This window comes from Ochotona princeps, chromosome 6 (assembly GCF_030435755.1).
Source record: "Ochotona princeps isolate mOchPri1 chromosome 6, mOchPri1.hap1, whole genome shotgun sequence".
Lineage (NCBI taxonomy): Eukaryota > Metazoa > Chordata > Mammalia > Lagomorpha > Ochotonidae > Ochotona > Ochotona princeps.
Genome location: NC_080837.1, coordinates 15,869,743 through 15,895,869, shown reverse-complemented (window position 1 = coordinate 15,895,869; position 26,127 = coordinate 15,869,743). Strand labels below are relative to the sequence as shown.

At 50.8% G+C, this 26,127-nt stretch overlaps 1 protein-coding gene across 10 annotated transcripts in view; it reads right to left on the bottom strand.

The window, feature by feature from the left end:
• MEGF11 (multiple EGF like domains 11) overlaps positions 1-26,127 on the bottom strand; it is a 197,641-nt gene that overhangs the window by 143,124 nt on the left and 28,390 nt on the right. For all 10 annotated transcript variants that reach the window (XM_036495480.2, XM_004577961.4, XM_058665651.1 and 7 more), the window contains exon 4: positions 16,827-16,919. In XM_036495480.2, the coding sequence (XP_036351373.2) occupies positions 16,827-16,919 (93 nt within the window). The remainder of the gene's footprint in view (positions 1-16,826; positions 16,920-26,127) is intronic.

Below are 26,127 nucleotides of genomic sequence, written 5' to 3'. Positions count from 1 at the left end.
TTCTTTGCTATATAGGATCTCTCATCAGTCAGTCTCTATCCACCTTTCAAGGTGGATATCTACTCCTCCTCCAGGGAGTCTTCCCGGATCCCCGAGGGAGACACAGGTTCTCAGCTTTGGGCTCCTCTTTGCAGCATGGATGGCACAAAGTGGTGGGTGGACTGAGCCCTTGCCAAGCTCCAACTTGACCTTGTAACACCTTCCTAAGCAGCAGAGTTTTGGTGCAGTTGTGAAGATGCCATTTGGGATGGCTGCAGCCCACCTTGGAGGGCCTGGGTTCAAGTTCTGGCCACTTAAATCTTAGTTTCCTGCTCATGAATAGCCTGAGAGGAGGCAGAGATGGCTCAAGCACTTGAGTCCCACATGGAAGACCTGGACTGGGTGTCTGGCTCCTGGCTCCAACCTGGCCCAATACTGACTGCTACAGGCTTTTGGACAGTGAACCAGCAATCAAAGGATCTTTGCCTCTCTGTCTTTCAAATAAAATGAAAATGTTAAAGCCAACCCTGCCTACCCCATACATTGAGCACAGTGAGTGCTCAACGAACACTTGTGGAACTACACTGAATGCCTGAGTTTAATACACACACAACACACTTTTTTCTTCCTTTTCCACATGAGACGGGAGATTGAGGGATGGGCAGACAGGTGGAAAAACAATGACAGATGCCTTTTCTTTTGCATATGGAAAATTCAAAAATACTATTGGAGATAAGGGAAACTGACATATAACTGCCAAAAGTTCATGGAGGAGGAATATAGGCTAAGCATGGGTTTCAAAACTTTGTAACAAAATAAATTTTTTTTGTTTACAAGTCAGAGTCAGAGTGACAGAAAGATTTTCATCCATTGGTTCACTTCCCATATGGCTACAACAGCCTGGACTGGGCCAAAGGTGAGAACCACCAGGAACTCCTTCCAGGTCCCCCAGGTGGGTGGCAGGGGACCAGGTACTAAGCCATCATCTGCTGCTTCCAGAAGGCATTAGCAGGGAGCTGGATCAGAAGCAAAGCAGCTAAGACTCAAACCCATGCTCATGTGGCATGCAGGCATTTCAGATAGCAGTTGCCTGCTGCATCACAATGCCAGACCCTTAGCTCATCTTTGAATTCCATTCTTCCACAAACTGTTTTTGCAGGATAGACATCAAACAAACCTTAAGACGCTTCACTTTCTCTACAGAGATTTTTTATTTGGATGTAAAACATGACATCCTAGAAACTCTTCGTATATTCCTCGCTCCCCCTCCACCCAACGCCTCTCTCTCCTCAGGGGTAAAACAAGCCTGACACTGGTGTTTACCATTTCCGTGTCTGTTTTGATATTTGGGTCTGAAACAAATGAATTCACACGCAACACCTTCACTGTTTTGTATATGTTTAGACTCATAGCAGTGATATTCAATGTTTGGAGCTGTGTGTAACCTGCTTTTGTCACTCAATATGATATATTTGGGATTCATCCAGGCAGACAAGGGTGGTGTCAGCTCATTCATTATAGCTGCCACGGCAATTCTGTCATACGAATCATGACAATGTATGCACTCTTCTCTTAAAGGGCCTCTTGGCTGCCTGGGGCTTCCCACCCCTAGCTCTGCAAACCCTGGGGCAGTGGACTGCCATGTGGGACAGAGACTTCAGAGCAGAGATGTCCACACTACAGGTCACAGCCAGAGGAAGGTCATCAGTCATGATAACCATTTAACTAGAAATCAGTGGGAGAAGTTTTCAAACAGCATATATCTATATATCTATATATCTATATATCTATATATCTATATATCTATATCTATAGCTATAGCTACACACACACACGAGCTACGACACTCTCAGAAATTTATTTTTATTTTTTATTTTTTTAATCGAGAGGGTTATACACATATGTGGGCCTCTGATTAGGGTGGAAAGGGTTGAGTTATGGAGGAGAAAGGGGAAAGGGCTACTCCTTGCTGTCAAATTGCATTAGTATGTGGGGATGGGGGACAGTCATTTGATGACACCTTAGAGACCCTGACATGGAGAAGAATGCTCCAACGATATTACTTGAGTGCTTTTGATAGTTCTGAGACATGTTGGCTTCATTTAAACAGGGTTGAGAAAATCTTTGCAGGGTCTGTCGGCTATCAGGTCCACCTTAGTGCATCCACAGACCCAGACACTTGCTACAAAGCTTGGCCAGAATTATCCAACCTTTTCTACTTTCCACATCTTCTGACATGGCACTCCACCTATTCTGCTGGCCTAGATGAGCTGGTTTCTTGTCCTCTGTGTGCATCTGGACATGCTGTCCACTGCACAGAGATCAGCAACTGAGGGGGCCCAGTCCTAATACATGAACTCCAAGGACAGACCACATATCTTATGATTTTTCCAGTGGCTGGGGTTTGAGTCCAGTGATATAGTTGGGGTGCTCCCCAAGAAACCTTACCTGGGATAACCTCAAACTTGACTCTTGTGTGCACCAGCCAGTGCAGGGTCAGGTTCAGTCCAATACCAGTCATCACACTTACCAATGGATGCATTGGTACTGCCTGGTGAATCCTGCTCCCAGCCCCATTTCTCATGCAAACTGATAGGTGTTACAGCCTAGCCCAGCCAGCCTACCACAGGCCTGGTATTCACACACATACACACACACACACACCAGTGGGTGCCATACCTAGGTAGGTTGACTCCCAATAACTCTTGCCAGGCCTGGTAAGAGAATTGTGGGAACTCTCCTGCTGGGCTGCATTCCTTCCATTGGTGAACATGGGAACTAGGACTGGGGCTGGGCCAGGATGGGCTAGGCTTTTGTATCCTCTATTACTTGTGAGAAGCAGAATGGGTGCAGCTGTCTGGGCTAGCCTGCAGCACCAGCTGTGAGACTGGGTGCATGTCATGTCAGGCTGGACTACAGTTAACCCTGGCAAGTGTAAAATCCTGGGCCAGGAGTGGGCCCAACCCCAGTTCTTGTGCTTGCCATGGGGTATTGTGTTCCAGCCTGACATGCCTCATACTCAGTCCTGGCACTTGCCTGTGGGTGTGGCAACCTAGCACAGCCTGGCCTGCTCCCATCCTGGGCTCTCACACCCATCAGTGGGACCTACAGTCTGGCAGGAGAGTTCTCCAATTTCTCCTACCAGGCCCACCCCAGCCCTGAATCACACACATGCTAGTAGGTGCCATGGCCCTGCTTGGCATGATCTGCCCTCAGTTCTGGTTTTTGTATGTGTCTGCAGCTGCTGCAGCCTAGTCCAGTTTGGCCTTCTCCTAGCCCTGACTTCTGAAAGTGCTGGTGAATTCCACAGTCCAGCCTGAGTTGGCCCATCATCACCCCCAACTCTTGCACAAATCAGCAGATGCTACAGTCCCACAGAGGCGAGCCCACAAATGCCCTACACAATTTGCCCCAGATCACTTCTCTTGCATTCTGGTGGGTGCTGCAGCCCAGCTTAATGTGGCCCACCCCTTACCCCTGCACTCGCAGGCAGGAACTACAGCCAAATCCAGCTAAACATGTCTCTCAGTTCTAGCTTTCATGTGTGCTGGTGAGCAGCAGAAGATGCTACGCAGCCTACTCCGGGTCTCCCACATGGGCAGATGCTTTGGCCTGACATGATATACCCTTGGTTTCCTCCCTATAAACCAACCATCTCAGTTCTCTCACTTCAGAGTACAGTGGCCCAGTGCATAAAAGCCCCCAAAAGTCATTCCTCACATGTCAAACATGCCCTCAGTAACCCTCATTCTAACACATCCCCAGGCCCCCTTCTCTGGGAAATCTGTAGCCCCTCAGCCTGGACCAGACTTCCCCACATACCTTAAGAGAGAGATACAGATAGATAGAGAGCGAGCAAGCGCAAGCGCAAGCTTGGCACAGTAGCCTAGTCGCTAATATCCTCACCTTGCATGCACTGGGATCCAATGTGGACAACGGTTCGTGTCCCGGCTGCTCCACTTCCCTTCCAGCTCCCTGCTTGTGGCCTGGAAAAGCAGTGGAGGATGGTCCAAAACCTTGGGACCCTGCACTCACATGGAGCCCTGAAAGAAGCTCTGAAAGAAGCTCCTGGCTTCTGGCTTCAAATCAGCTCAGCTTTGGCCATTGCAGCCAAGTGGGGACCAGTGGATGGAAGATCTTTCTCTCTGTCTTTCTTTTTCTCTGTAAATCTGAGTTTCCAATAAAATACAAATAAATCTTAAAAAAATAGAATAGGCAACTACGCTGGCACACTGGTATAGTTAACACAGATTTGGCATTAACCAGGCCCAGAATGTTTGCCAACTATGTTAAGCTCGTTACACAAAAAGTGTAACACTTGCCTCGGTACAAGGCAACCTAGGCAGTTGCCTACAGCTGGGGAGAAATGATTTATTACTTGAGGATGCAACAGAGAAGAGGCTTGAGACAGAGTATTGCAGGATTTGTCCCAATCTCTAACCTTCTTTAACACCACCCATGCTCCCTCCAAGGATATAGGTGAAGGCATACTCCCAGGAGCCTTGTGAGAGAACACTCTTACCTATATCCTTGCTAACACTTGCCATTATCAGAAATTAATTTCTCCCAAATCTATTTGCTTATATCCTTGTGAACACTGGGTAATCTCAGAAGTTAATTTCCCCCAAGCTGTTGGGTATCGTGTAGTGATATCTTTCAGTTTCCATTTGCATATTCTTGGTTATCAGTGATAAGCATCTTTTTTTTCCATGCTTGTCCATCAAAAGAGCATCTTTTCTGTGAGGCACATGGTAATATCCTTGGCCAATGTTTGAAATGGATTGATTTTTTATTGAGGGGCAGGATCTTAGCAAATGTGTTCTGAACGGTAAGCCCGGCAGATGCTAGGTACGGCCAAAGTCTCCTCTCACTTGGAGGCTTGCCTCTCCACTCCACCTAGAGTGTCAGAGGGCTCTGCTAGTCTTCCACAGGATGAATGATGAGTCACATCATAGAGACCCTGGGTGGTGAGGTGAAGGCTCCATCTTTCTGCATCTCCCAAGTCTTGAGTCATGGCAGGTCTGGACCCACAAAATAACTTACTGGAGAGTTCTATCAGATTAGAGCAGTACAGACCTGGGCTAACAGCAAGGGCTCTGTGGAGACATAATGAATTGATCATGGCTTTGCTGAACTTTAAGGAAAGATTCACTGTTCAGGTAGAGGAATCAGAAGGAAGATTTTTCATTGCAAAACAAACACTGGCTTCACGGGAGGATTTCCTGCACAATGCCTGTCAAGGATAAGTGGATTTAGCCTAGAATCCAACTTGTATCCAGTGTTACAGGAAGTAAACCGAAGCTTACCACAGGAAGCCCTAAGCTGCTTGGTTTCTATCATCCCTGTGAGCTCATATTGGCGCTGTCATTCTTCAGAGTTTAAAGATTGGCCAAGAGAGAAGTAAATTTCTTGTCCTAAGTCACATTGAAGGCAGCAGCCAGGATGGGACTGGATCTCATGCTCCCCAATAAAATGCCAGAAACTAGAACTGTGGGTGCTTTAAAGCCAGCAGATCACTAAGCGCTCAGGTATCAGGGACCAAGCTAGACCACCTCAGGAAGGAGCCCATCATGTAGTTCAAGGTCAGGGATAAATCCCAAGTAATCAAATAACTACCCACAGAATAGAGGGAAAGATAAAGGAAATAAGTCCCATGTGGTAGGGTCTCTATAGAGGAATACAAGCTTCTATGATTCACACGTCACTTGCTTAGGCTGGTAGCAACTTGGGGCAGGAGCAGGATCTTACTTATCTCATCATGCCCTGACTCAAGCATGGTGTCTTGGATATAAGATATTTCTGCTGGATGAATGGGTGGAAGGATGGACGGATGAAAAGAAGAATGGATGGATAAACAGACGGACAGAAGGATGGATAAAGAAAATACTGGACAGATGGGTGGATAGATTGATCCATAGTCGGACAGGTAGGTGGATGGTTGAACTGATAGGAGGATGGATGGATGGATGGATGGATGGATGGATAGGATAGGTGGGAGGGTGAATGGATGGAATGATGACGGATGGATGGGTAGATGGATAGGTGAGTGGATGGATGTGTAGATGGATGTTGGATGGATGGATAGTTGGATACTGGGTGGATGAATGAATTGGTGCACCAATGGACTGATGAAAACAGGTAATCCCCACAGGTAGACGCTTGGGCAAGGATTGGTCTAGAAAAGTTACTCAAGGCGGCAGCCAAATCTGAGGATCCTCTCTTACACTAAAGCTGTTCATAAAATAGCAGGCCGCATAACTGTAAGAAATAATTGCTTCTAATTGCTCTGAATTATTCTGGCCATACAGTAGACATATTTTTATAACTTTATTAATTATTCAATGTGAGGGCTATTACCCGGCCTGCCAGAAGGGGCTTTCCTCATTAGAAGGTGACAGATTCCCCAGTTCTGCAGCAGTTCTGTCACCCAACCGTGCAGGGCAGCGGCTGCCTGCTTTGGAGTCCCACTGGAGACTGCAGGCGGAGAGCAGTGCTGGCCCCAAGAGGCAGCTAAGGAGTCAGGGGTCCTCAAGAGTCAGTGAAGCTGGACCAAGTGCTCTGCCCCCTGGCCCACAGGTCTGTCTTGCCTTGTCCAGGGAGGCAGAGAGTCAGATGAGGTCACTTCCCATGTGACCCCCACGGGTCACCTCTGTCCAGATATATTCACCTACTCTTAAAGCCACTCAATCTGCTACCCACCCAATGCCAGGCTGCCCCCATCTGTTCTCCAGTCACCTCCAGCCAGAGGCAGCAAGGAGCACCTGGCTCAGCTGACCTAGAGTAACAGATCAGGGCTGCAGGGCAGACCACAACCTCTAGCATCCCCTCTCTCCCTAGGCCAAGGCCCAAGCCTGGTCACATGCTATAGGGGAAAGAATGAATTAGGAGGCTGCCCTCCCAGGAAATGATACAACTTCAGCCAACATCAAGTAAGCTTCCAGGAAGCTGCCTGTGGTAGAACCACATTTACACTCCCCAAGGTTAGGGCATCGCGGCATGGTGCCAAACCCTCTGCCCAGCTTGATGCCCTGGCCTGTGGCACCCGGCTTGGCACACTGACCTCACCTTGCTCCCATGGGTTTGCCTGCCTGCAATACTGCCTGGCTCTCTCCACTGTGAGACCTCCAATTTGCACCCCAGGAGTTCTCCAGTATTGACGTCTTTTCCATCTCTGCAGCTAGGAAAGCTGGGTGCTGCACCTGCTTCCCCTGATGGACTGGTCTGACTCCCAGCCTCACATCACCATACCCTGAGCTCTCTGACAAGGGGGAGGCTTTGGAAGATCAAGGAACAAGACTCTAAACTTTCCCAAGCACCCAACACAGTCCTGCCCTCCACTCAGACCCATCTAGGGGAGGACAAAATATGGGATTGGGGTGTGCACTTAACTTGGTGGTTAAGATCCTTCTTAGGGTGTCCACATCCCATAGCAGAGTGCATGCAGGAGTCTTGGCCCTGCTCTCAACTCTGGCTTCCTGCTACTGCACGCCCTAGGAAGCAGCAGGTGATGGCTCAAGGACTTGGGTCCCTGCCTCCTACATAGAAGACCTAGACTGAGTTCTAGGCTGCTAGTTTTGGCCTCGCCTTAACCTGGTCAGGTCAACAGCTCAGTGAATTGGGATCTCTCTCTGCCTTTCAAATAATAATGAACAAATTGGTATCAAATGGGAAAGCAGATCCACTGGGTCCACTTTGTCCACTATGTGCCAGGCAGCAGGTGGGGCCCTGTGATGAGATAATTAGGCAGAAAAGTCTCCGAGGGATGGGGTTGAGGAATAGTCAAACAATAATCACCCAGGGTGATGAAGACCACAGGAGAGCTTCACGGCAGAGGCGGCACTTGAGCAAAAGGGCAGTGGGTGGGTGGATAGAGGAGGCTTGGGGGAGGAGGCAGCCGTGGGGGTGGGAGGGACAGGAGATGAAGCTAAAACCCAGGCAGCGGTCACATCCAGAGTGACCCTGAAGACCAGGCCAAAAGCCTCAGGCACTTTCTGGCTGGCAGTGGAGACAGGGAATTGACAGGGCCCTGCCGTGAAGTGTTTTCTAGCACCCTCCCTGCTCCCAGGTTAGCAGGAAGGCAGGCCAGCTCTGCAATCTTCAAAACAGATTGTCCAGGTTTAGATCCTAGCTCTGCCCTTTGCCAGCTCCAAGTCCTGAAACCTGAGGCTCCTGGAGCCTCCGTTTACCCATTTGAGAGATGGGAATAATAACAATGCATCACAGCTGGACAGTAGGACCTCAGATGCCAGCTCCTCCACAGCCCTGCACCATGGAGGGGACATGGCCAAAGAGAGGCTTCCCCTCCACAGTGGCAGAAAAACCCCACAAATGATGAGAAATCCTCCTACCCCTGCCACTGCCAGGGCTGGGGGTCGCCTGACCCTTGGGTCTAGGGCTGCCTGGAGCCACCAGTCCCCCCCTCCAGGAACACGGATAGGTTGTACTCTGCAACCTTAGTTCTCCAAGCAGAGAACCAGGCCAGTACTCCAGCAGGTGGGTGCAGGTGGGAGCAGAATGTGATGCCCTGCCCCAGGGGAGCAGCATCTCCCAGGCGACCGGGCCCACAGGCATTCTGTGAGCATGCGTAAGCATGGTGGAGGTGCACAGTGCCCTTTCCATGCCTGCATGGGGCCAGGGAAGGGAGTCGGCCCTGGCTGCCAGCCTTGCACGATGTCACCAACCTGGCTCCCACCACATTCTTCTGCTTTTGTCACTTTCTAGGCGAAGGCCTCTATCTTCCTCCCTCTGGCCACATCTTGGCATGCCCTGCGTGCTGTTTATGAACATGGTTCTCTGGGAGCAGATGGCCAGGCTGAGTAGGGAGAACTGAACTCCCTCCCAGACTGTGACATCCTCGAGGGTACACAGCTCACTCACTCATCCCAGGCAGTCCAATTTCCAGCTTTCTCGGGTTCAAAACAACTTGCAGGAAAAGCTTTACCCTGTCCCTTGCTTAAATATCACGCCCTGACATGTTCCCTGGTCTGAGAAGCCCCAGAAGGTCTCTCTCTGGCTGGGGAGGCCGGTGACCCCACGTGGCCCATGGCCCGGCTTCCCCTGGGAGCTGAGGAAGGTGTGGTACAGGGATGGGCCCTGGGGTAGGTGAACTTTCAGAAGTGCCTCCCTGTCCCAGTTGGCAGTGCCCAGAGAACGTGACTCTTGCCACGGTGGAAGTGGGTGGCCAGGACCAGCTGTCCTCATCCCTGGGTAGTGGGGTTTCCGAAGGCTGTCCCTGCCCCAGATGCTATCCTCATCTCCACCCATGGTCCTAGAGAATGGCCTGGGTCCCCGAGGGCAGCCCAGCCTCTTTGCATTTCCCCAGTTGACTCTGGAAGGGAGGGGTAAAAAAGTCTCTTGACTTTTAGAGCAGCATGAAATTGAGGGGGTGGGTGTCGGCACCAAGAGGGAGGCCTGGCAAGGGGTGGAGAGGCTGTGGAGCCACTTAGTGGCTGGCCTTCCCCTGGACTCACAGCTGGGCAAGACTAGGCTCTCCTCCTCCTGGACTCTTGAGTGGGTGACTTCTTGCTTTTCTTACCATGGGACCTCAGGCCATAGTGTTACCCTTCAAGCCTCATCCTCTCCTAAAGAGGGGCTCACAGCACACACGTGGCCCCGTCTGCCACACCCCCTGGCCTAGGACAGTCTTCCTGAGCCTTGCCTTCTCCCAGGAGCACCAGCAATCTCTCTCTGTCTCTTTCTCTCTCTTGACCTCCTCTTCCTCCCCATTGTGCTCAGTGCCAGGGGCTGTTTTCAGCTCAGCATTAGAATTCTGGGGCAAACAGCAGCTTGTTCCGTGCACAGACCCTGATGGAGCATTTGCTGCTCTGGCAGCTGTAGCTCCCTTCTGTCTCTGTCATGGTGGCTGTGTTTGGCATGCAGGATTGACATGCAGCCGTGGCCTGGAGAGAACCACAGGTATAGCAGATGCAGCAGAAGGTGCCAGGCAAGGAGCAGTGAGCATCATTGCTCTGTGTGATTCACTGGAAGTTGCCTTAACCTTGATAGTGGCTGGGGGTGTCACGGAGGACAGCCCACGGGAGAGCCCTGCTTTCTTCCTGACCGAGTGCCAGCCTAGGCCTGGGCAACCCAGGGCTTGCCAGGAGCCCCCACTTGGGGAAAGCAGAGGAGTGATTCATTCACATACACAGTCCCACAGGTTCAGAAATGCAGAAAGACTCATGGGGGTGAGGCCAGGGCTGTGTGTAGAGGTGGGGACAGGAGTTGGATGGTCACCAGGCTTCCCACCCCTACCCAGGGGCTCTCCTCACTGGACATCTGTATGCCCACTTGTACAATGGAAGGAGCAGGTGCATCACTGAGGCCCCTCCCAGTTCTTGACTCAATCATTTCCAGTTACACGGTGAGATCACAGTGATCAGGAATGAGGTTCTGGGATCCAGACCACACTTACCAACATTCCGTCATAAAGGATAAAGAACGTGGGAAGAGAACAGCCTGAAAACACAATGCCAAAGCCACGGCGATATGGGGAGCACATGACTCATGGTTCTGGCAGTCAGTCCTGAGCGTGTAAAAGGAGGCGGAGACCCTGGGAACACCCTAGTCAGGCTGGTGGGCGCTGGACCCATATGCTCATCTTGTGGCAGGAGTCCAGGCCCAGGCAGAGGGAGACTGGGACGGGCTAGCATGCTGGATGACAACAGAGCACAGATGAAGGGAGGGTTTTTAGCCCTGGGTCCTCCTCCTTGCCAGCCCTCACTGTCTGCAGGAGGCCTGGTGCTGGTTAAGGTCTCTCGCCTCTCCACAGCTTTGGGCAGGTGGGATTCTAGCCCCAAAGGCCCTCTCTAAGCTCAGAAGATCACCTATGTGTTTTCCAGCAAATCCAATTCTGTAAGCAGTCATTCCATAAAAAGTCTGTACTAGGGGCCGGTACTGTGGCATAGCAAGTAAAGCCACCATCTGTGATATCGGCAGCTCACATGGACGCTAATTCAAGTCTTAACTGTTCTACTTCTTATCCAGCTTCCTATTATTGTGCCTGGGAAAGCAATGGAGGATGGCTCAAGAACCTGGGCTCTTGCACTCACATGAGACCCTGAAGAAGCTCCTAGTTCCTGGCTTTGGTGTGGCCTAGCCCTGACTGTTGCAGCCATTTGAGGAATGAGCCAGCAGATCTCATTGTAGTATTCCTCACTCTTTCTGTAACTCTACCTTTCAAATAGAGAAATCAATCTCTTTTTAAAAATTCTGTATTTAACCTAATATAAGCAATATTGCTTAAGTGATCAGATCACTAATCATTCTTACGTGATAGAAAAAAAATTAAACTATAAGAAACTGTAGAATCTTTTTTCAACAGTGCTGTAAAAACTGGAAATTCACCCACAAACATACCAAGTTGGACCCTTGCCTCAACTTACATGAAAACTAGTACAAAATGGATCCAAAATCCATAAGCTACAACTCTAGAACTCTCAAAGGAAACCATAGCAGAAAAGCTTCATGACTTCAAATTTTGTAATGATTTCTTGGCTATGACTCCAAAAATCCAGCCATCAAATGACAAAGTAATAAATTGGCATTCATTAAAATGAATATTTATACGTCAAAGGATGCTATCCACAGAGTAAAAGAGGAACCCACAGAATGGGAGGAAAACATCTGTGAATCATACAACAAAGGATTAGTATCCAGAATACATAAAGAACTCCTGTATCACCACAAAAATTAAGCAATCTGGTTTTAAAAAAAACCAAAGGGCTTCAATAGGCATTTGTCCAAAGAAGACATACAAATGGCCAAGAGGTCTGTGAAGATGCTCAACATCAATAATTGCTAGGGGATTCCAGGTCAAAACCACAATGAGATATAAGTTCACACCCCCTAGGAGAGCCAACATTGACCGAAAAAAAAAAAAAAGCAGAAAATAACAAGTGTTAAAGAGGACAGAAAGAAAAATACTCATGCAATACTAGTAGGAATGCAAAAGGTTACAAGCTCTGTGGAAAATCACATGGTGACTCCCTACTCATTTCAACATGGAATTCTCATACGATCCAGTCATTCCATTTCTAGGTAGAAGCATGAAAGACATGAAAGCAGTGTTTTGTATAATTATATTTGTAGTAGCATTATTCCCAACAGTCAAAAAGTGGACACAATCCTGATGTCCTGAATATGCATATACAGACAAATGGATAAGCACAATAGCCATCGGAATATGTATTCCAAGAGTGGAATACTACCCAGCCTTCAAAAGGAAGAGAATTCTGACATGTGGTACACCATGGGTGAACCCTGAGCGACCCAGAGTGATCAAGTTCATAGAGACAAGGGTAGGAGAGGCCAATGAAGAGGTCACGTTGAGTGGGTATGGGTCTTCATTTAGGGAAGAGGAAAAAGCTCTGAGGACAGGCAGTGCTGCACACAATGACTGTACATACCTTGGATGCACTACCCCCCTGATCTATGCACTTGAAAACAGTTGCCCCTGGGCATTTCATGGGATAGGTATTTTCCCACCATCAAATCCAAGAAGGATCTCTAGCAAACACAAACTATGGCTTCTAGAGTGTGCTAGGCTGCTTTAGGCTGCGTGCGCGCGCGTGTGTGTGTGTGTGTGTGTGTGTCAGAGTTGCTCGATATTTTATCTTTAGTCATAGCAACTTAAAGCCAAGTCTGCAAAGAGCCCCACACACTGTTCAAGATAAGGACACGGCAGACTTAGCAGATGCGCCAGCTGGGGATGGCTCCTCTCTGTACCCGCTGCCTTGGTTACTCAGGCGTGGCCTGTGGTCCTGCCTCCTGCCCCGTCAGGATCTGGAGCTGGAGCGGAGGATGGATTTTGCCAGAAAGATGCTGTATGCTGCTACAGGTGCTTTGGCAGCAGGCAACACTGGGTGGAATCTCAGAATGTTGGGGAAATGGCAGGGTAGCCTTTGCTCTCACCTCTATCCTCCCAGTCATTCTGTGGATCACTTGAGACCAAACACACAACCATTCTACACCCATGTACTCAACTACATGGCACCACGGGGCTGAGGAGTCGCAAAGCAAAACCCAGGGAACACAACAATTAAACACCACAAGGAAACCTTCAATTTGCACATTAATTCCTGGGTACCGTTTATAAAAGTTAACAGGGCATATTTAATTTAGGGATTGGCCCACGTCCTTCTCCTTATAGCCGAAACCTCATAAACGAAAGACGCTGGCTCCTGGCCCAGTACGGAAATAAAAGTTATGAATAATGTTTCTATCTCAATCATTGTCAGCGTTTTAATATTCCTAATTACCTTAAAAAGCTAGATATTCAATATTGGAAAACTTTTTTTTCTTTTTATCTCCACTTGTGAGATTAGTGCAATTTAATAAGAGTCACACTGTCATCTTTATTCAGTATAAACTGACATTTCATCCTTTTACTCTTCATTATTCTAAGGGATGGAGGTTTATGACCATACTTGCCGTCACTCCATTTCCCCATATTTCCCCATAACAGCCCAGGATTGGCCACTAGAGCTGATGTCTCTGCCCATTGGGCAGGGTGCCATCGCCCCATTCCCTTTATGGGGGCAGAAAGAAATTACTCGAGGCCTTAAAGGAATGAGGTTGCGGGGCTATATGTCTGTAAGAGAACCTAAAGTCGCCCCCTCTGCAGTTCTGGATTTATCCCCTCCCTGACCACCGACATCATAAATCCTGTAGGGGCCAGGGCAGGAGCCGCAGCAGGATGATAGATTTCCCCAACCCTGCCTGCCACTTCCAGGAATTTGTTCTCAGGAAAATATGGAGACCCATGGGCCAAGACACATGCGAAGAGAGCCACGGGCCCTGAGCCAGTCACCTGCCAACCTCAGAAACGTCCAAGGAGTATTTCTCAAGCTGGGTGCCAATCTTCCTTTAAAAGCAGAGTCTGCACAGGCCTTATGTGAGAGTGTACTGCCTTTTGGTCACTCAATGAGATGGTCCAATGTCACATCATAATCATTGCAGAGGTCGGTGCTATGGCATGGTAGGTGAAGCTACTGACTACAACGCTGGCTTCTTATGTCAGAGTGTCAAGTCCCAATTGCTCCCATTTGCAATCCAGATCCGTGCTAATGTGCCTGGAAAGGCACAAGATGATTCAAATGCTTAGGCCCCTGCTACCCATGTGGGAGGCCCAGAAGGAGTCTATAAGCTCCTGGCTTCAGTCTGACCCAGACTTAGGTGGTACACCCATCTGGGAAGTGAACCAATGGATGGGAGGGGTGTGTGTGTGTGTGTGTGTGTGTGTTGTGTGTGTGTGTGTATACGCATGCATGTGCATGCCTCTTAAAAAAACCCTTAAGAATATTTCTAAATGCTGCACAGAGCCTACTGGATGATGCTTCTCATGTAATACAGTCATCATCTACTCTCTAAACTCCGAGAACTTGCCAATGCTAATATTGCTAAGCCCCAGGGTCTCACCTGGAAGATGGTGAGTCCACAAGAGTGAAGAACCAGAGGAAGGGGGTTGCTACACTCCACTGACTCACCCACAGGAATAACTTCTACAAGACAGCTAGTTATGCTAAAGATGAGTGTATGACCCAAAGTGAGCTGAACAAGGTTTGCAACAGCTGACCAAGACTGAAGCTATGTGGTCAGACCCAGGAAGGCTAGTTTAAGAGGAATAGAGGCCAAATCTAATGATAAGAAACTCAATGGGCAAAGTGATGTTGCTGGAGAACAAAAGGGACATGGATTAAGAAAAAGAAAAACCTGGGAAATGAGGTGACCACTGTCTTCTACTATCTGGAGGGCTGCATTGGCTGTTATCAACTGCTCTTGGCACACACTTTGTCCAGGGAGTTTCTTGGGAGAAATCCCAATCATAGCTAAAATGGGCATACAATACACCAGCCTGTCCAGCCAGCATACACTAGATTTCCACTGGCGGGAATCTTCCAATGGGCACAATATGTCTGCATGGGAGGGGGTGAGCTCCCCCTCATGGAAGAATCACAACAGAGGACAGGAACCTCCCACCAGGCATCTCAACAGCCACAGTTTGGGACGGTGGTCAAAGCCAAGAAGCCAGGGACTCCCTCCGCTCCATGCCACTGCCCTGCAGCATGGGGCTGGGACCTACCTTTGGGAGTTCCTCTGGGCACAGTAATGCATGCCTTTGAGCAGTCCCAGGAAGGAGGGGGATTAGCTCAGGTTTGTGGGGAGGGAGATTTATGGAGAGGACAGAGATTGTGGGTTGCTTAGCACCAATGTGGTGACCGACTGGGAAGGCTGAGTTAGGAAGCCCAATGCTGCCCTGTGACGTCCCAAGGCCATTTTTCTATGTGTTGAGCAAACTCACTCTGAGGGCAACCTTCCTTGGCCCATTCACTAAGAACCACTCTCATCCCATTTCATCCTCTATGCTGTAAGCCCTGAGAAGACACGGATTGTATCTGTGCCCCCTGGCACAGCTCCGGGCATCCAGTGGGCACTAAACATGCTGGCATTGACCAGCAATCTCTATGTATTCAGGGCTCCTAGGATTCAATCCTTGATGGGCTGCCCTCAGTCTGAGCCCCAGCAGCAGCATGTAGACACACTTCAGCAGGGTTCACCCAAGCCAGGTTAGAGACTTTTATACCCAAGACTCATGGCAAGCAAAGTTACACAAAGAAGAACACAGACAGGTGGAAAAGGCTCTTAAGAAAAAAATCCAGCATGCTTCCCACAGTTCAGTTCACAGAACAACGGGTCAAGTACATTCCTTTAACTCACCTGCTGATTTTTTTTGTTCTCTGGCCATAGCCCCCCTCTAAATAGTACAGCATGCAGAAGGAGGGGGCTACACTGGCCAATGGAGGATCCCACTCAGGGCGAGATTCCTGGATACCCTAAGCCCAGGTCATTGTTCAGGCTCAGAACAAAAGCACATGGCCTGAACTTGGCTACTATGTTTTTACCTGCTGGGTAGACAATGGGTATAAGGCAAGGTCATGGAAAACCAAGGACCACAACTAACTGTTGCACTTTAGTAGAGAGTGCACCCTATGGGGCCCAGGTGGACCCAACATTCCCCTCTCCAAATTCCTTGTCCATCACAGTGTGTGGGAACTATGGGACTTAGGCTAGGGAAACACTCCAGTTGCTCTAAAAGGCACTCCACCCCAGTTTAAAATGGGAAGGAATCTGGCCTTTCACCACTGAACTTGAAGTAAGGCCATGGCATTGGTCAACCACTGGTTTCAGAGTGTGTCAGAGCAGGGAAGTCCTCTGTGAGGACTTGGGGGACAGAGCCAGGGGATTTTGTCCCCAGCTGGACTCTTGGAGAACAATCCAGGCTGCTGCCAAGTGTCCCCAGCCTATGCAGGGGCCCACTAGACAGTAGAGCAAGTGCCTCATGCTGCTTCAGCTCGGCTTGCAACAGCCCCGTCCTCACTGATACTCACTGGGAAGGCCTCCCCGGACATCCGCGAAAAGTCTGAACACAGAGATGTAGGCTTCCATTCTACTTTGAGAACACTGAGCTAGCCCTGCGCTCACAAGTCTCCCAGTCAGCCCCATTGAGCCTTTTGGCCAGCCAAGTCAAGGGCCAAGGGTAGAGCACAGAGATCTCCTGGGTCCACCCAGCATCTCAAGTTCACGTTGATCCTCAAAGACCACATTAAGAAGTCTGTCATCCAAACAGCTGTGCAGACAGCCTGCAATTCCTTCTACATGCAACATTTGGTACCCCCTCTCTACTCCAACAAGTACCAGCAGGGCCGGGTACTAACTTCCTGATGCCCACACTGGTTCAGGCAGCCCATGCTGAGTCACTCCAGCTCACAACACAAGAATATTGCAGCATGTACACTCCCTCCCCACTCCAAGTCATAGCCAGGGGGGCAACTTGATGACCCCGGACTCACCACTGGAGCAGTCAGGCCCTCCCCAGCCAGGTTCACAGTGGCAGGTGTCAGGGGAGACACAGCGGCCGTGCACACACTCCTCCGTACACAGGGCTGTGGGGTGCGAGGGGAGAGAGAAGAAAATACCAGAACCAATAGTTAGAGCAAGCCTCCAGCCAAAGAGCGCAGCCCCACGCCCCGCCACTTCCCAAAGCTCAGGAAGGCTCGAGATGAATCAAACATTATCCACAACCTACAATGTTTAATTAATTCTTCCTGAGTTACAACAGGACATTTTTCACCCCAGTTCTCGTTTCCTAAATTGCAGCCCAAGACAAGCAGGTACTGGTGGTTTTTCAAGAGCATTAGCTTCCAATACTGAACTTCTGGTCAACCTCAATCCCTAACTCCACATCCCAGTTCCCTTGCCTGCTCTACCCAGGACAGCACCTGTCACTTTCATCTTTGGCTGTCCCTACTTCTCTGCACAGACCTGGACACCTACCAGGCTGCTTGTTGGAGAAAAGGGACTTTTCACTCCACCCCCACCCTAACTCCCACCTGCCTGGCCTCCTCCCCAAATGTCCCTATTTTGGGGCTCTCAAATGTCAGCAAATTTGCAAAGCTCACACATGCGAAGGAAAAGGCAACAGCTAATTATAAGAAAGTAATTAAGAGAGACATCCACGATGATGATAATTGTAATTAGAAAGTGCCTGACAATTTCTTATCATGCAGTCAAATGCTACAGCCTCCCTGAGCCGTGAGGCTATGGTGCAGCCAGCAGCCTGCCAGCAGCCATGCCAAGAGGGCTCTGTCGATGGAGGTTTGAGGACAGCAGATTAACTCTCTGGTCCCATGACAGAATTTGCATTTTCTCAAGGTCATCTTTGGCCCCTGAGAGATCTGCCCCATCACCTAATCCATGGATGGAAGATGACACTAACCCCGCTCCCCCTCCCCATCTGCCACCCCCAGCCCTTGGGGAGACTCAGGGAATTCAGCCTTTGCCATCAGCTCTGTCAATTTCCCCAAAGGATCTAGAACTTTTTGCTGAAAGCTGCATGTATCCTCTCCCTACCTGGGAGAAGTGGTGAGGTGGGAGAAGAGGGATGCCACATGTTTACCCATGGCCTAAATGCCCACCAACAAGGTTGGTTATACTGCCAGGTTCATGTTATGACTGGAAGGGCTGAGGGGGTAGTCCTCTGGCCTTTCCTAAACTCAGGTCACCTTGAAGCTGTGGTCTAGGCTTTGTCCAGATTCCCAGGCAAGGGAGACCCCAGGGAACAACCACAGGTCAAGGGTTTACAGCCAACCCCAGGTGGGATATGACTGCAGAGCGTCAGTACCTGTCTGTCTCCTTCTCACCCATCCCTGTGGTCATGCCCTTTGGGAAGGAGTCTGAAGACATGAGTGGCCCCAGAGCCCTGCTCCATTCAAGCCCCAGCTCTCACAGGGAAACCAGGCAAGGACCAGCTCCACATAGAGCCACAATGAGCCACTCACCTGGCTGTTAGCAGGACCCCAGGCCAGTCATTCCTGATGCCCAGGGTCCTACAGTCCCCACTGGAGCTTCCAAACAAGCTCGACTAGGTGAGCATCCCCAGTATACACTGGACACCTCCCGTGCACCCTCAGGCTCTCCCAGCACTTGTCAGCCTTGGCCGCACTTGCCCCCTTGGTCCCTCCCACTGCTGAGGTCCCCCTGTGCTCCACAGTTGGCCCATTGCTAGTGTTGTAACTTGTCAGATTAGCTCAATGACACTTCCAACTGCTCTCTCACTGCACAGAGCGAGACCTCGATCCCTTGGGTCTCTACCACAGGGGAGAACAGGCAGGGTATCATGCTGCTGCAGTGAGCGGCAGGGCCACTACAAGAGGCCACAGAGAATGGCACGTCCAGCACTTTCCTGGTATGTGTGATGACACTGAGGTCCAAGGGTCTGTGACCTTGGGGATAATGACCCTCAGCCAGGGAAGAAGGAGCTGGGATGTGACTCGTGGAGGCCCCCGGGTGGTGGCAGGGAGGAGATGAAACAGCCCAGCCTTGGCTTTCTGCCTGACCTCTGGGGTAGGAGGAGCCAGAGGCCAGAGAAACTGCCCACTTTTACTCAGCATCACACGGGGCGGGGCGGGGACCAGCAGAGGTTCAGGCCTGCAGAGGGGCATGGGTGGGCCACTGGGGACAGAGACCACCTGTGTCCTGCCTACCTTCTCTCTGCTCGACCTTGGACACCTGACCCCTGGCAGCTGGGAGGGATGCGAGGCTCTAAGCAAGCTCCAGGTTGCTGTGTCCTTCCCCTACGATGCCCTCCATCTACCAGGCTCCTCCACTACACCCCACAGCCCCAGAGCCAGCAGGCTGTCCTGGTGGGGGATAGTCCTCCCACAAGCCCTGGGCTTACAGCCCCTCCAGACCTTACATCCCACCCCCAACCTCCTGGTCTGATGCCTGTGTTGTTTGCTTGTCAGACTCTTGGCAAATCCATACCCCGCGGGTGTGTTTGGATAGCATTGTTTGAAGCGTGAAATGTTGATGGCCGGGTTCCCATTGCCATGGCTGGCACGCAGGCCCTGGTGTGCCTGGGAGGAGGGGCAGGAGGTTGCTCTGAGGAAGGTCTCATAAGCGCAATGGAGGTGATACCAGTGACACTCAGGGATGGGGCAAGTGGACTCCTAACCCAGAACATTAGGGGCACTGATGGGCTAGCCCCTAGAACAGGTGGGTTGGTCCCCCAAGTCCTTGCTGACCCAGGCCCTGTGCTTGGTGACACCCCAGGAGAGGCTGGGTTGGGGTTCTGCTGCCCTGGCTTCCTCCCATGGCTCCCAGAACTCAGCATGGGGCATGATGTCAAGTCCCCCTTCCCACGGCTGTGCAGCCATCTGTCATCCTGCACAGGGTGTCCGAGGCAAGCTCCGATGTGACCAACCATGTGACTGGGGGCAGCTGGCTGCTCCCCGGTTCCCGGCCACATGGAGGAATCAGAACTAAACTCTCTTGGCTCTTCCACTTCACCCCCTGTACCCCAACTCCACCCTGCCTTCTTGCCTTGGTCCTGCTGCAGACCTCCCAGCTTCTGGAAGGAGTTTCTTAAGAGGCAGGATGGCATGTGGTCAGGTGTTCAGGGTTCTGCATCTAGTGATGCTATGAGGAGCTTAGCCCTTGGGCGAGCTGCCTGCCTTTCCATGCTGCTCCTGCATCCCCTATCTGTTCACCAGGGTGCTGACAGCCCACGGTATCACAGGCTGTGCACAGGCTGGATGGGGTAGGATTAGGAGGGTCTTACCCATCTGAGGGCAGGCTCCCCACAATACTTAGGCCTCTTTGATCATCTACATGTCGCCCCCTCCCTCCCACCCTCTGTCAGGGTCTAGACATCTGACAGGTAGTCCATGGGGACAGGCTAGGGTCAGTGGTGCCTGAGGACCAGGGTGGTAGATGATGTGATAAACCAAGCTGAAATTCCACATCTGCCCATTGATAGCAAAGTGCTTAACTTTCCCTGCCTTGATTTATTTGCCTGTAAAATGGGGATAAGAGTAATGCCAACCTCACAGGTGTTGCAGAGATGAAATAAATGATCCAACGTACATAAAGTACTCAGACCAGAACCTGGCCCATGCTAAGTGCTCAGTGAGCAGGAGCTACTATGATTACTCCCGCTTCCCTACCCCTCCACACACAGACTACAGGGTCTGACTGAGGCCCTGTTGCCATGTGTGTGCTACCACCCTCTGAGCAAGTCCTTGGGGTCTTCACACAGGCTACCTCAGCCTCCCTCAGGGCCCCCCCCATTTGGCATGCCCCAGGGGAAGCAGCACTTCCATTCTTTATCTCTCCTACCACAGCCTCCAGCCTCCAGGCAGGAAGCCCCCAGCATCCCTCTGGGGAGGACCTGTAAATGGAGGTTACACTTCATGGGCTGTCTGTCCCATTCAGTGCAGAGCCACTGCTAGCTGCCTCCTGCCCACCCCAACTCTGTTTCCTCTCTGAGGCCTGGTGAACTCCCCCACTGCACATCCTAGGGGTGTCTGGTTGCTATAGTGTGTGACAAGGGCAATGTTGGGTAGCTGCATACAGGCCCAGGATCCCAGGTATTTCCTGGGGGCGGGGGGGGGCTGCTGTACAGGGTGCCTGTTTTGGAGGGGCAGTTTCTTGGTCTTCCTCCCCCTCTGTCCTGCTGTGGTTTACTCATCTCCTAGGATGACAGACTTGGGGGAAAAAGGCTAAAATAGAACATGCCCAGGAACTTCTACGCAGCACCAATCTCCCTTTCTACAATGGTACTTTGGGTAACCAGAGGGAACCAGGGTTTGATGAATGGGGACATGTCACCGCAGCTGCCACGTGTGTTGACTCAGCATTTATTTCAGGTCTTTTTCCCTCCCAAGGACTGGGGACAAGGAATGAGGATGATTTGAAGAAGGAGAACGTGGCAATCAATGCTCTCTCACTTGGGGAGATGCTAGCAAGCTGCTGGCGAGTGTCACACAGGAGCAAGAGGCCACAGCCGCCTGCTCCCCAGGCCCCATGTGAGACACTGCATTTCCACCTTGACTTAGACTTGGGGAACTGAACTGGCTAAGGTGACAAAGTCACCATGCACCTGCATGTTGGGCATAATCAGACCACACCACCCAGTTTTCCTGCAGTGAGAATGCACAAGTGCCCTTGCGCCTGCCCCTGTCCCTGTGCTGGGGTCCATGGACAGACGGCATTAACAGGCTTCTCTGACCATGAGAAAAAGCTGCAAGAGCTGAGAGGGCCATCTTCTCCTCCCCCAGCTGAAGGCCCTGGAGGCTCCTTCCAGCCTATGGCTAGCACTGGTTCTCAGCTATTCATCCTAAATGCAGTGCCATCTTTTGCTGTGTTCTTTTAACCCTTCTCACACGTCTGTGACTAATCACAGTGCTATGGGACTCTTCCTCACTGATCCCCCTGAATGTGCTGTCTGCTTCTCGCTGAGCCCCTAACCAACCCAGTGCTTATGCTGTGGTTTGAATCCACATGTATGAGGCCAACAGACCCACTCCTAGCCTCACGCTCCCCTCCACCAGCTTGAGAGATTGAGTCCAGTCGGACCTCACTTCAGAGCTGCCACTGATCCACTGGCAGAAGAGAGCTGGGTCGCCTCCATCCTCTGGGACTCAGTTGCCCCCACAATCCACAAGTTCCCTGCAGCCTGGGAGCACAGAGCTCTCCCCTGCAGCAACCACTGACTTTCTAGATGAGGGACCCAAGCAGCAGGTTCCATTCCACAAACATACCCCAAGAGCTCAGTGTTGGGACAGGTGTATTTGGAGGGGCAGATGGAATGCCAGGGCATGGATCCTGGGGCCAGAGGGGGCTGTGCACAAGCAGACTGGGGCCAGGTTCTTGGCTTGGAGCCCCCCTCTCCCTGCCTTTTCTAAAGACACACTGCTGGGATGTCCTGGGCCACTCCAGCCCACCTGAGCTGCTCCTTCTCCAAGCAAGGAAACCTTTACGTCCACTCCATTCTATTAGCATGCCACCCAGGACCACCACAAGTCCCCAAGGTGTTCATGCTCATATATTTTGCCTGGCGCTTTGTAAATGGTCTTACTAGTTAATGAAACAATAAAAATTACTTCCCTGAAAAGGTCAGAATAAATAAAGACCACGTGTGATGTTCCCTCACCAACTAAGCTGACACTCAGCAAGGACAAAAGACTGCTTGTGGGGAGTGGGAATGGATGGTGGCTTTGTAGACCTCTAGCAAATTCAGTTTCCAGAACTCTCCCAGAACCCAGTTTCCCCCAGCACTCCATGGCACATTGATCAGCCCACCACTAGCATTCTGGACAACACCCTCAGCTCAGGTTATCACTGGATACAGCTTGGAAAGACAATGACCTCCCTGCCAGGGGGCCCAGGGCACCTGAACACAAGAGAGAAGACCATGACCAAGGTCATATAACACTTGGCATGTGTAGGGGGCTTGAGGAGTCTCCATGTGGAGTTCTGAAACCATTTATCAAATGTGCCTTGCTCAATCCTTTATCAGTCCTGAGGTCCCTCCACCACCTGGAAGAGCAGAAAATGTTGGCCCTTCCTCTGGGAATGGCCAGAGTTGGCTTGCAACTGCCCTTGCCACATGGCTGCAAAGACATGAGCCATCAATTTCTTTACAAAAACAACCCTTGGCCTGTAGGGCTAGTAAGCTGCAAGGACAGTAAGGGTGGAGGGATGGGAGCTGTCCTGGCCCAGGCACCAGGGGCCTGCAGGGGCCAGCCCTCGCCTGTCACTCATCTGTAATGGGCGTGGTGTCCATGTCCTAGGCTGCGGTTATTCTCCAGCAGTATTACATTATTTAAAAGCTGAAGTCCATGCCCAATGTGATGGCTCAGTTGGCTAAAATCTTCCCCTTGCAAGTGACAGGATCCCATATGGGTACCAGTTGGTGTCCTGGCTGCTCTACTTCCCATTCAGCTCCCTGCTTGTGGCCTGGGAAAGCAGTAGAAGGAGGCCCAAAGCCTTGAGACCCTGCACCTGTGTGGGAGACCTGGAGGAGGCTCCTGGCTTCGGATCAGCTCAGCTCCAGCTGTTGTGGCATTTAGGGAATGAATCAGCAGATGGATATCTTTTTGTCTCTCCTCTCTGGAAATCTGCCTTTTCAATAATAATAATAATAATAATAATAAAAAAACCCAAATCTTAAAAAAAAAAAAATAAAAGCTGAAGTCCCTGCTCTGCTTCCTAATGTGGGAAGCACCTAGAACAGCAGGTTCAGCTGCTGCAATTTTGTGGGTTTTTTGTTTTGTTTTGTTTACTATATTATAAATATTCTTCTTCCCAGGACTGATTGCCCCAGAGCCTTCTTGAAGCCATTTCCAGATCAGACCAGGCCAGAAGGGCCTAAGACACACCTGTGGAGAATTCCTCACTTGCTGAGACAGCGAGGATGAGATGGGAGGCTGGGGATGCCCACGGTTCAGGCAACAGGTATGGAGAAGGAAGAGGAGCAGCCCAGCACGGCCTGCTGGTGTGTGACAGCCTAGGCACCTGGCTCAGGGACGAACAGGGAGTCACAGGCCCAGCTGCCAGGCAGGCTCTTGGTGGTGCTTCTGGTGGCAAGTGTGAGCTGGGATGGGAGTGGAGCCCTGCCCCCAGGGTCTGTCCGCTCCTGGGGTTAGCCTGCTTGCTGAGTGATTGCTCACTCCCTGCATGCAAGCATGCGACAGGTGTCTGCCATGCACCTGTCAGGCCCTGGGCTCTGCCAATAGGGGACCAGAGTCCCCAGCCCCGAGGTCCCCTTTGCCCGCCCCTAACTCCTGGTTCTGAAAATCCCTTCTCAGAAAGTCACATACAGAGGAATAAGGACTTGACTCAACTCTCACACCTGGGATGATGAGACCCAATGGTGTACTTGGGAGCCAGGCTATTTGGGTTCATAACTGAGTGACTTTGAATAAGTTACTTCACCTTTCTGGACCTCAATTTTTTTCACCTGTAAAATAGGAGCACTAGGGAATGGGTGTGTAGTGCAGCAGTGAAGTCATTGCTTGGGACACCCAAAATTATTGCTTTGAATGCCAGCTACTCTATAATTTTTTTTTATGTTGACTTACTTATTTGAAAGAGTTACAGAGAGAAAGGAGAGGCAAAGAGATCTTCCATCTGCTGGTAACTCCCCAAATGACTGCAACTGGGCTAGGCCATTACTAGACTCCAATAGCTTCTTTTAGGTGTCCCATGTAGGTGCAGGGACCTATGCTCTTGGCTCATTGCCCATTGCTTCCCCAGGCATGTTAGCTGGGAGCTGGATCAGAAGCAGAGCAATCAAGACACAAACCAGCACCCATATGGGATGCTGGTGCTACCGGCTATGGCTTAACCCACTGTGCCACAGAGCCAGCACTGCTACCGTGTTCTAATTAAGCTTGCTACTAGTGATACCCTGGAAGGCAGCAGATGAGAGCTCAAATACTTGGACTCCTGCCACCCACAAGGATCTGCCCCAGCCCTGCCTGGCTGGCACAGAGGCATTTGAGGAGTGAAACAATGGAAGGAAGATTTTTCTCCATTTGTCTTTGCCTTTCAACTAAAATGAAAAGCAACCTCTGAGGTCACTGCAAAATGCAACTTGCACACACTTAGAACAGAGCCCAGCACTGAGGGCCTTGCTGTTATTTTCACAAGTGCATCTATGAAACTCCCTGAGCCTGAGAAGTCATCACTCACTCCTGAAGCACCAAGGAATGCTGTGTGCCAGAGACTGTGCTAGGTGCAGGCATGAGGGTGGGACAAGGACATCTCAGCCACGTGTGCGAGATGGCACCACAGAGACGTCACACCCACGGCCAGTTCAGGGCATAGCCGATTCTTCCCTATATCTTCTTGAAGAAGTGATGCTCACCTTGATGGTGACTCAGTATTCACTGCGCACCTGCCACATGCCAGGGGACTCTGGAGGAGTCTATTGCAGCCACCACCTTCCTCCCCTAATGCCTCTCACCTTGGCACACCCCACACAGGGCCTCCATCCAGCCTGAGTTCCTGCTCCCCTCATGCATCTTTCATCTCCCCCATCAGGCACATTTCTTGCACTGTCCATCCACAGATTGGCCCTCCAGCTCCCCTCCCCCTTACTTGAGCTTGTCTTTGACATTCACGTGGACACCACTTCCTCCAGGAAACTCCTCCTGATTCAACCCCCAGCCCCCAGCTCCAGCCCAGGTGAAGTTCCCTCCCTGTTTCCATAGTCTCTGAGTTGTCCCATAAATTCCACAAAGGCAAGGAACATGTCTCATTGGTCCTCTGTCCCAGTCCCTAGTGTGGCACTGGCACACAGCAGGTGCTCCACTGGTACAAATTTAAGATGTAAGTATCTGGATCTGCCAAAGATCTACCCCTTCCCTAATCTTACTGTGGGCATGCCAGACTGGCCATGGGTAAATACACATTAAGGCATCGGGATGAAGTTGAGAACCAAATTTACAACAAGCTGACAACTCCTGACTCCCTCAGCAAGGACTACCCAGCGAAGCACAATGCCCAGAAGGCTTTCAGCCTAGGATCTGGACCTCCCCACCCAGCCTAGAGCCCCAAGGGGCCATAGGTCATCAGATACCAGGGTCAGATGACAGTCCCTCCTCCCCTGGATATCTCCTATACATCTCCGTCACCTGTCCCAACAGGAGCCTGAACTGCCTCTCCAAGGGCTGGACCGTGAATAACTTTCTCTACCAAAATTGCTGATCTGTTAGAACATTCTGCAATCCTGCCCACCTGCCCACCTGCTGGGCCTGATACAAGCCCCCGCAGGGCAGTAGGTTGCCTTCACTCCCTGCAGGCCCC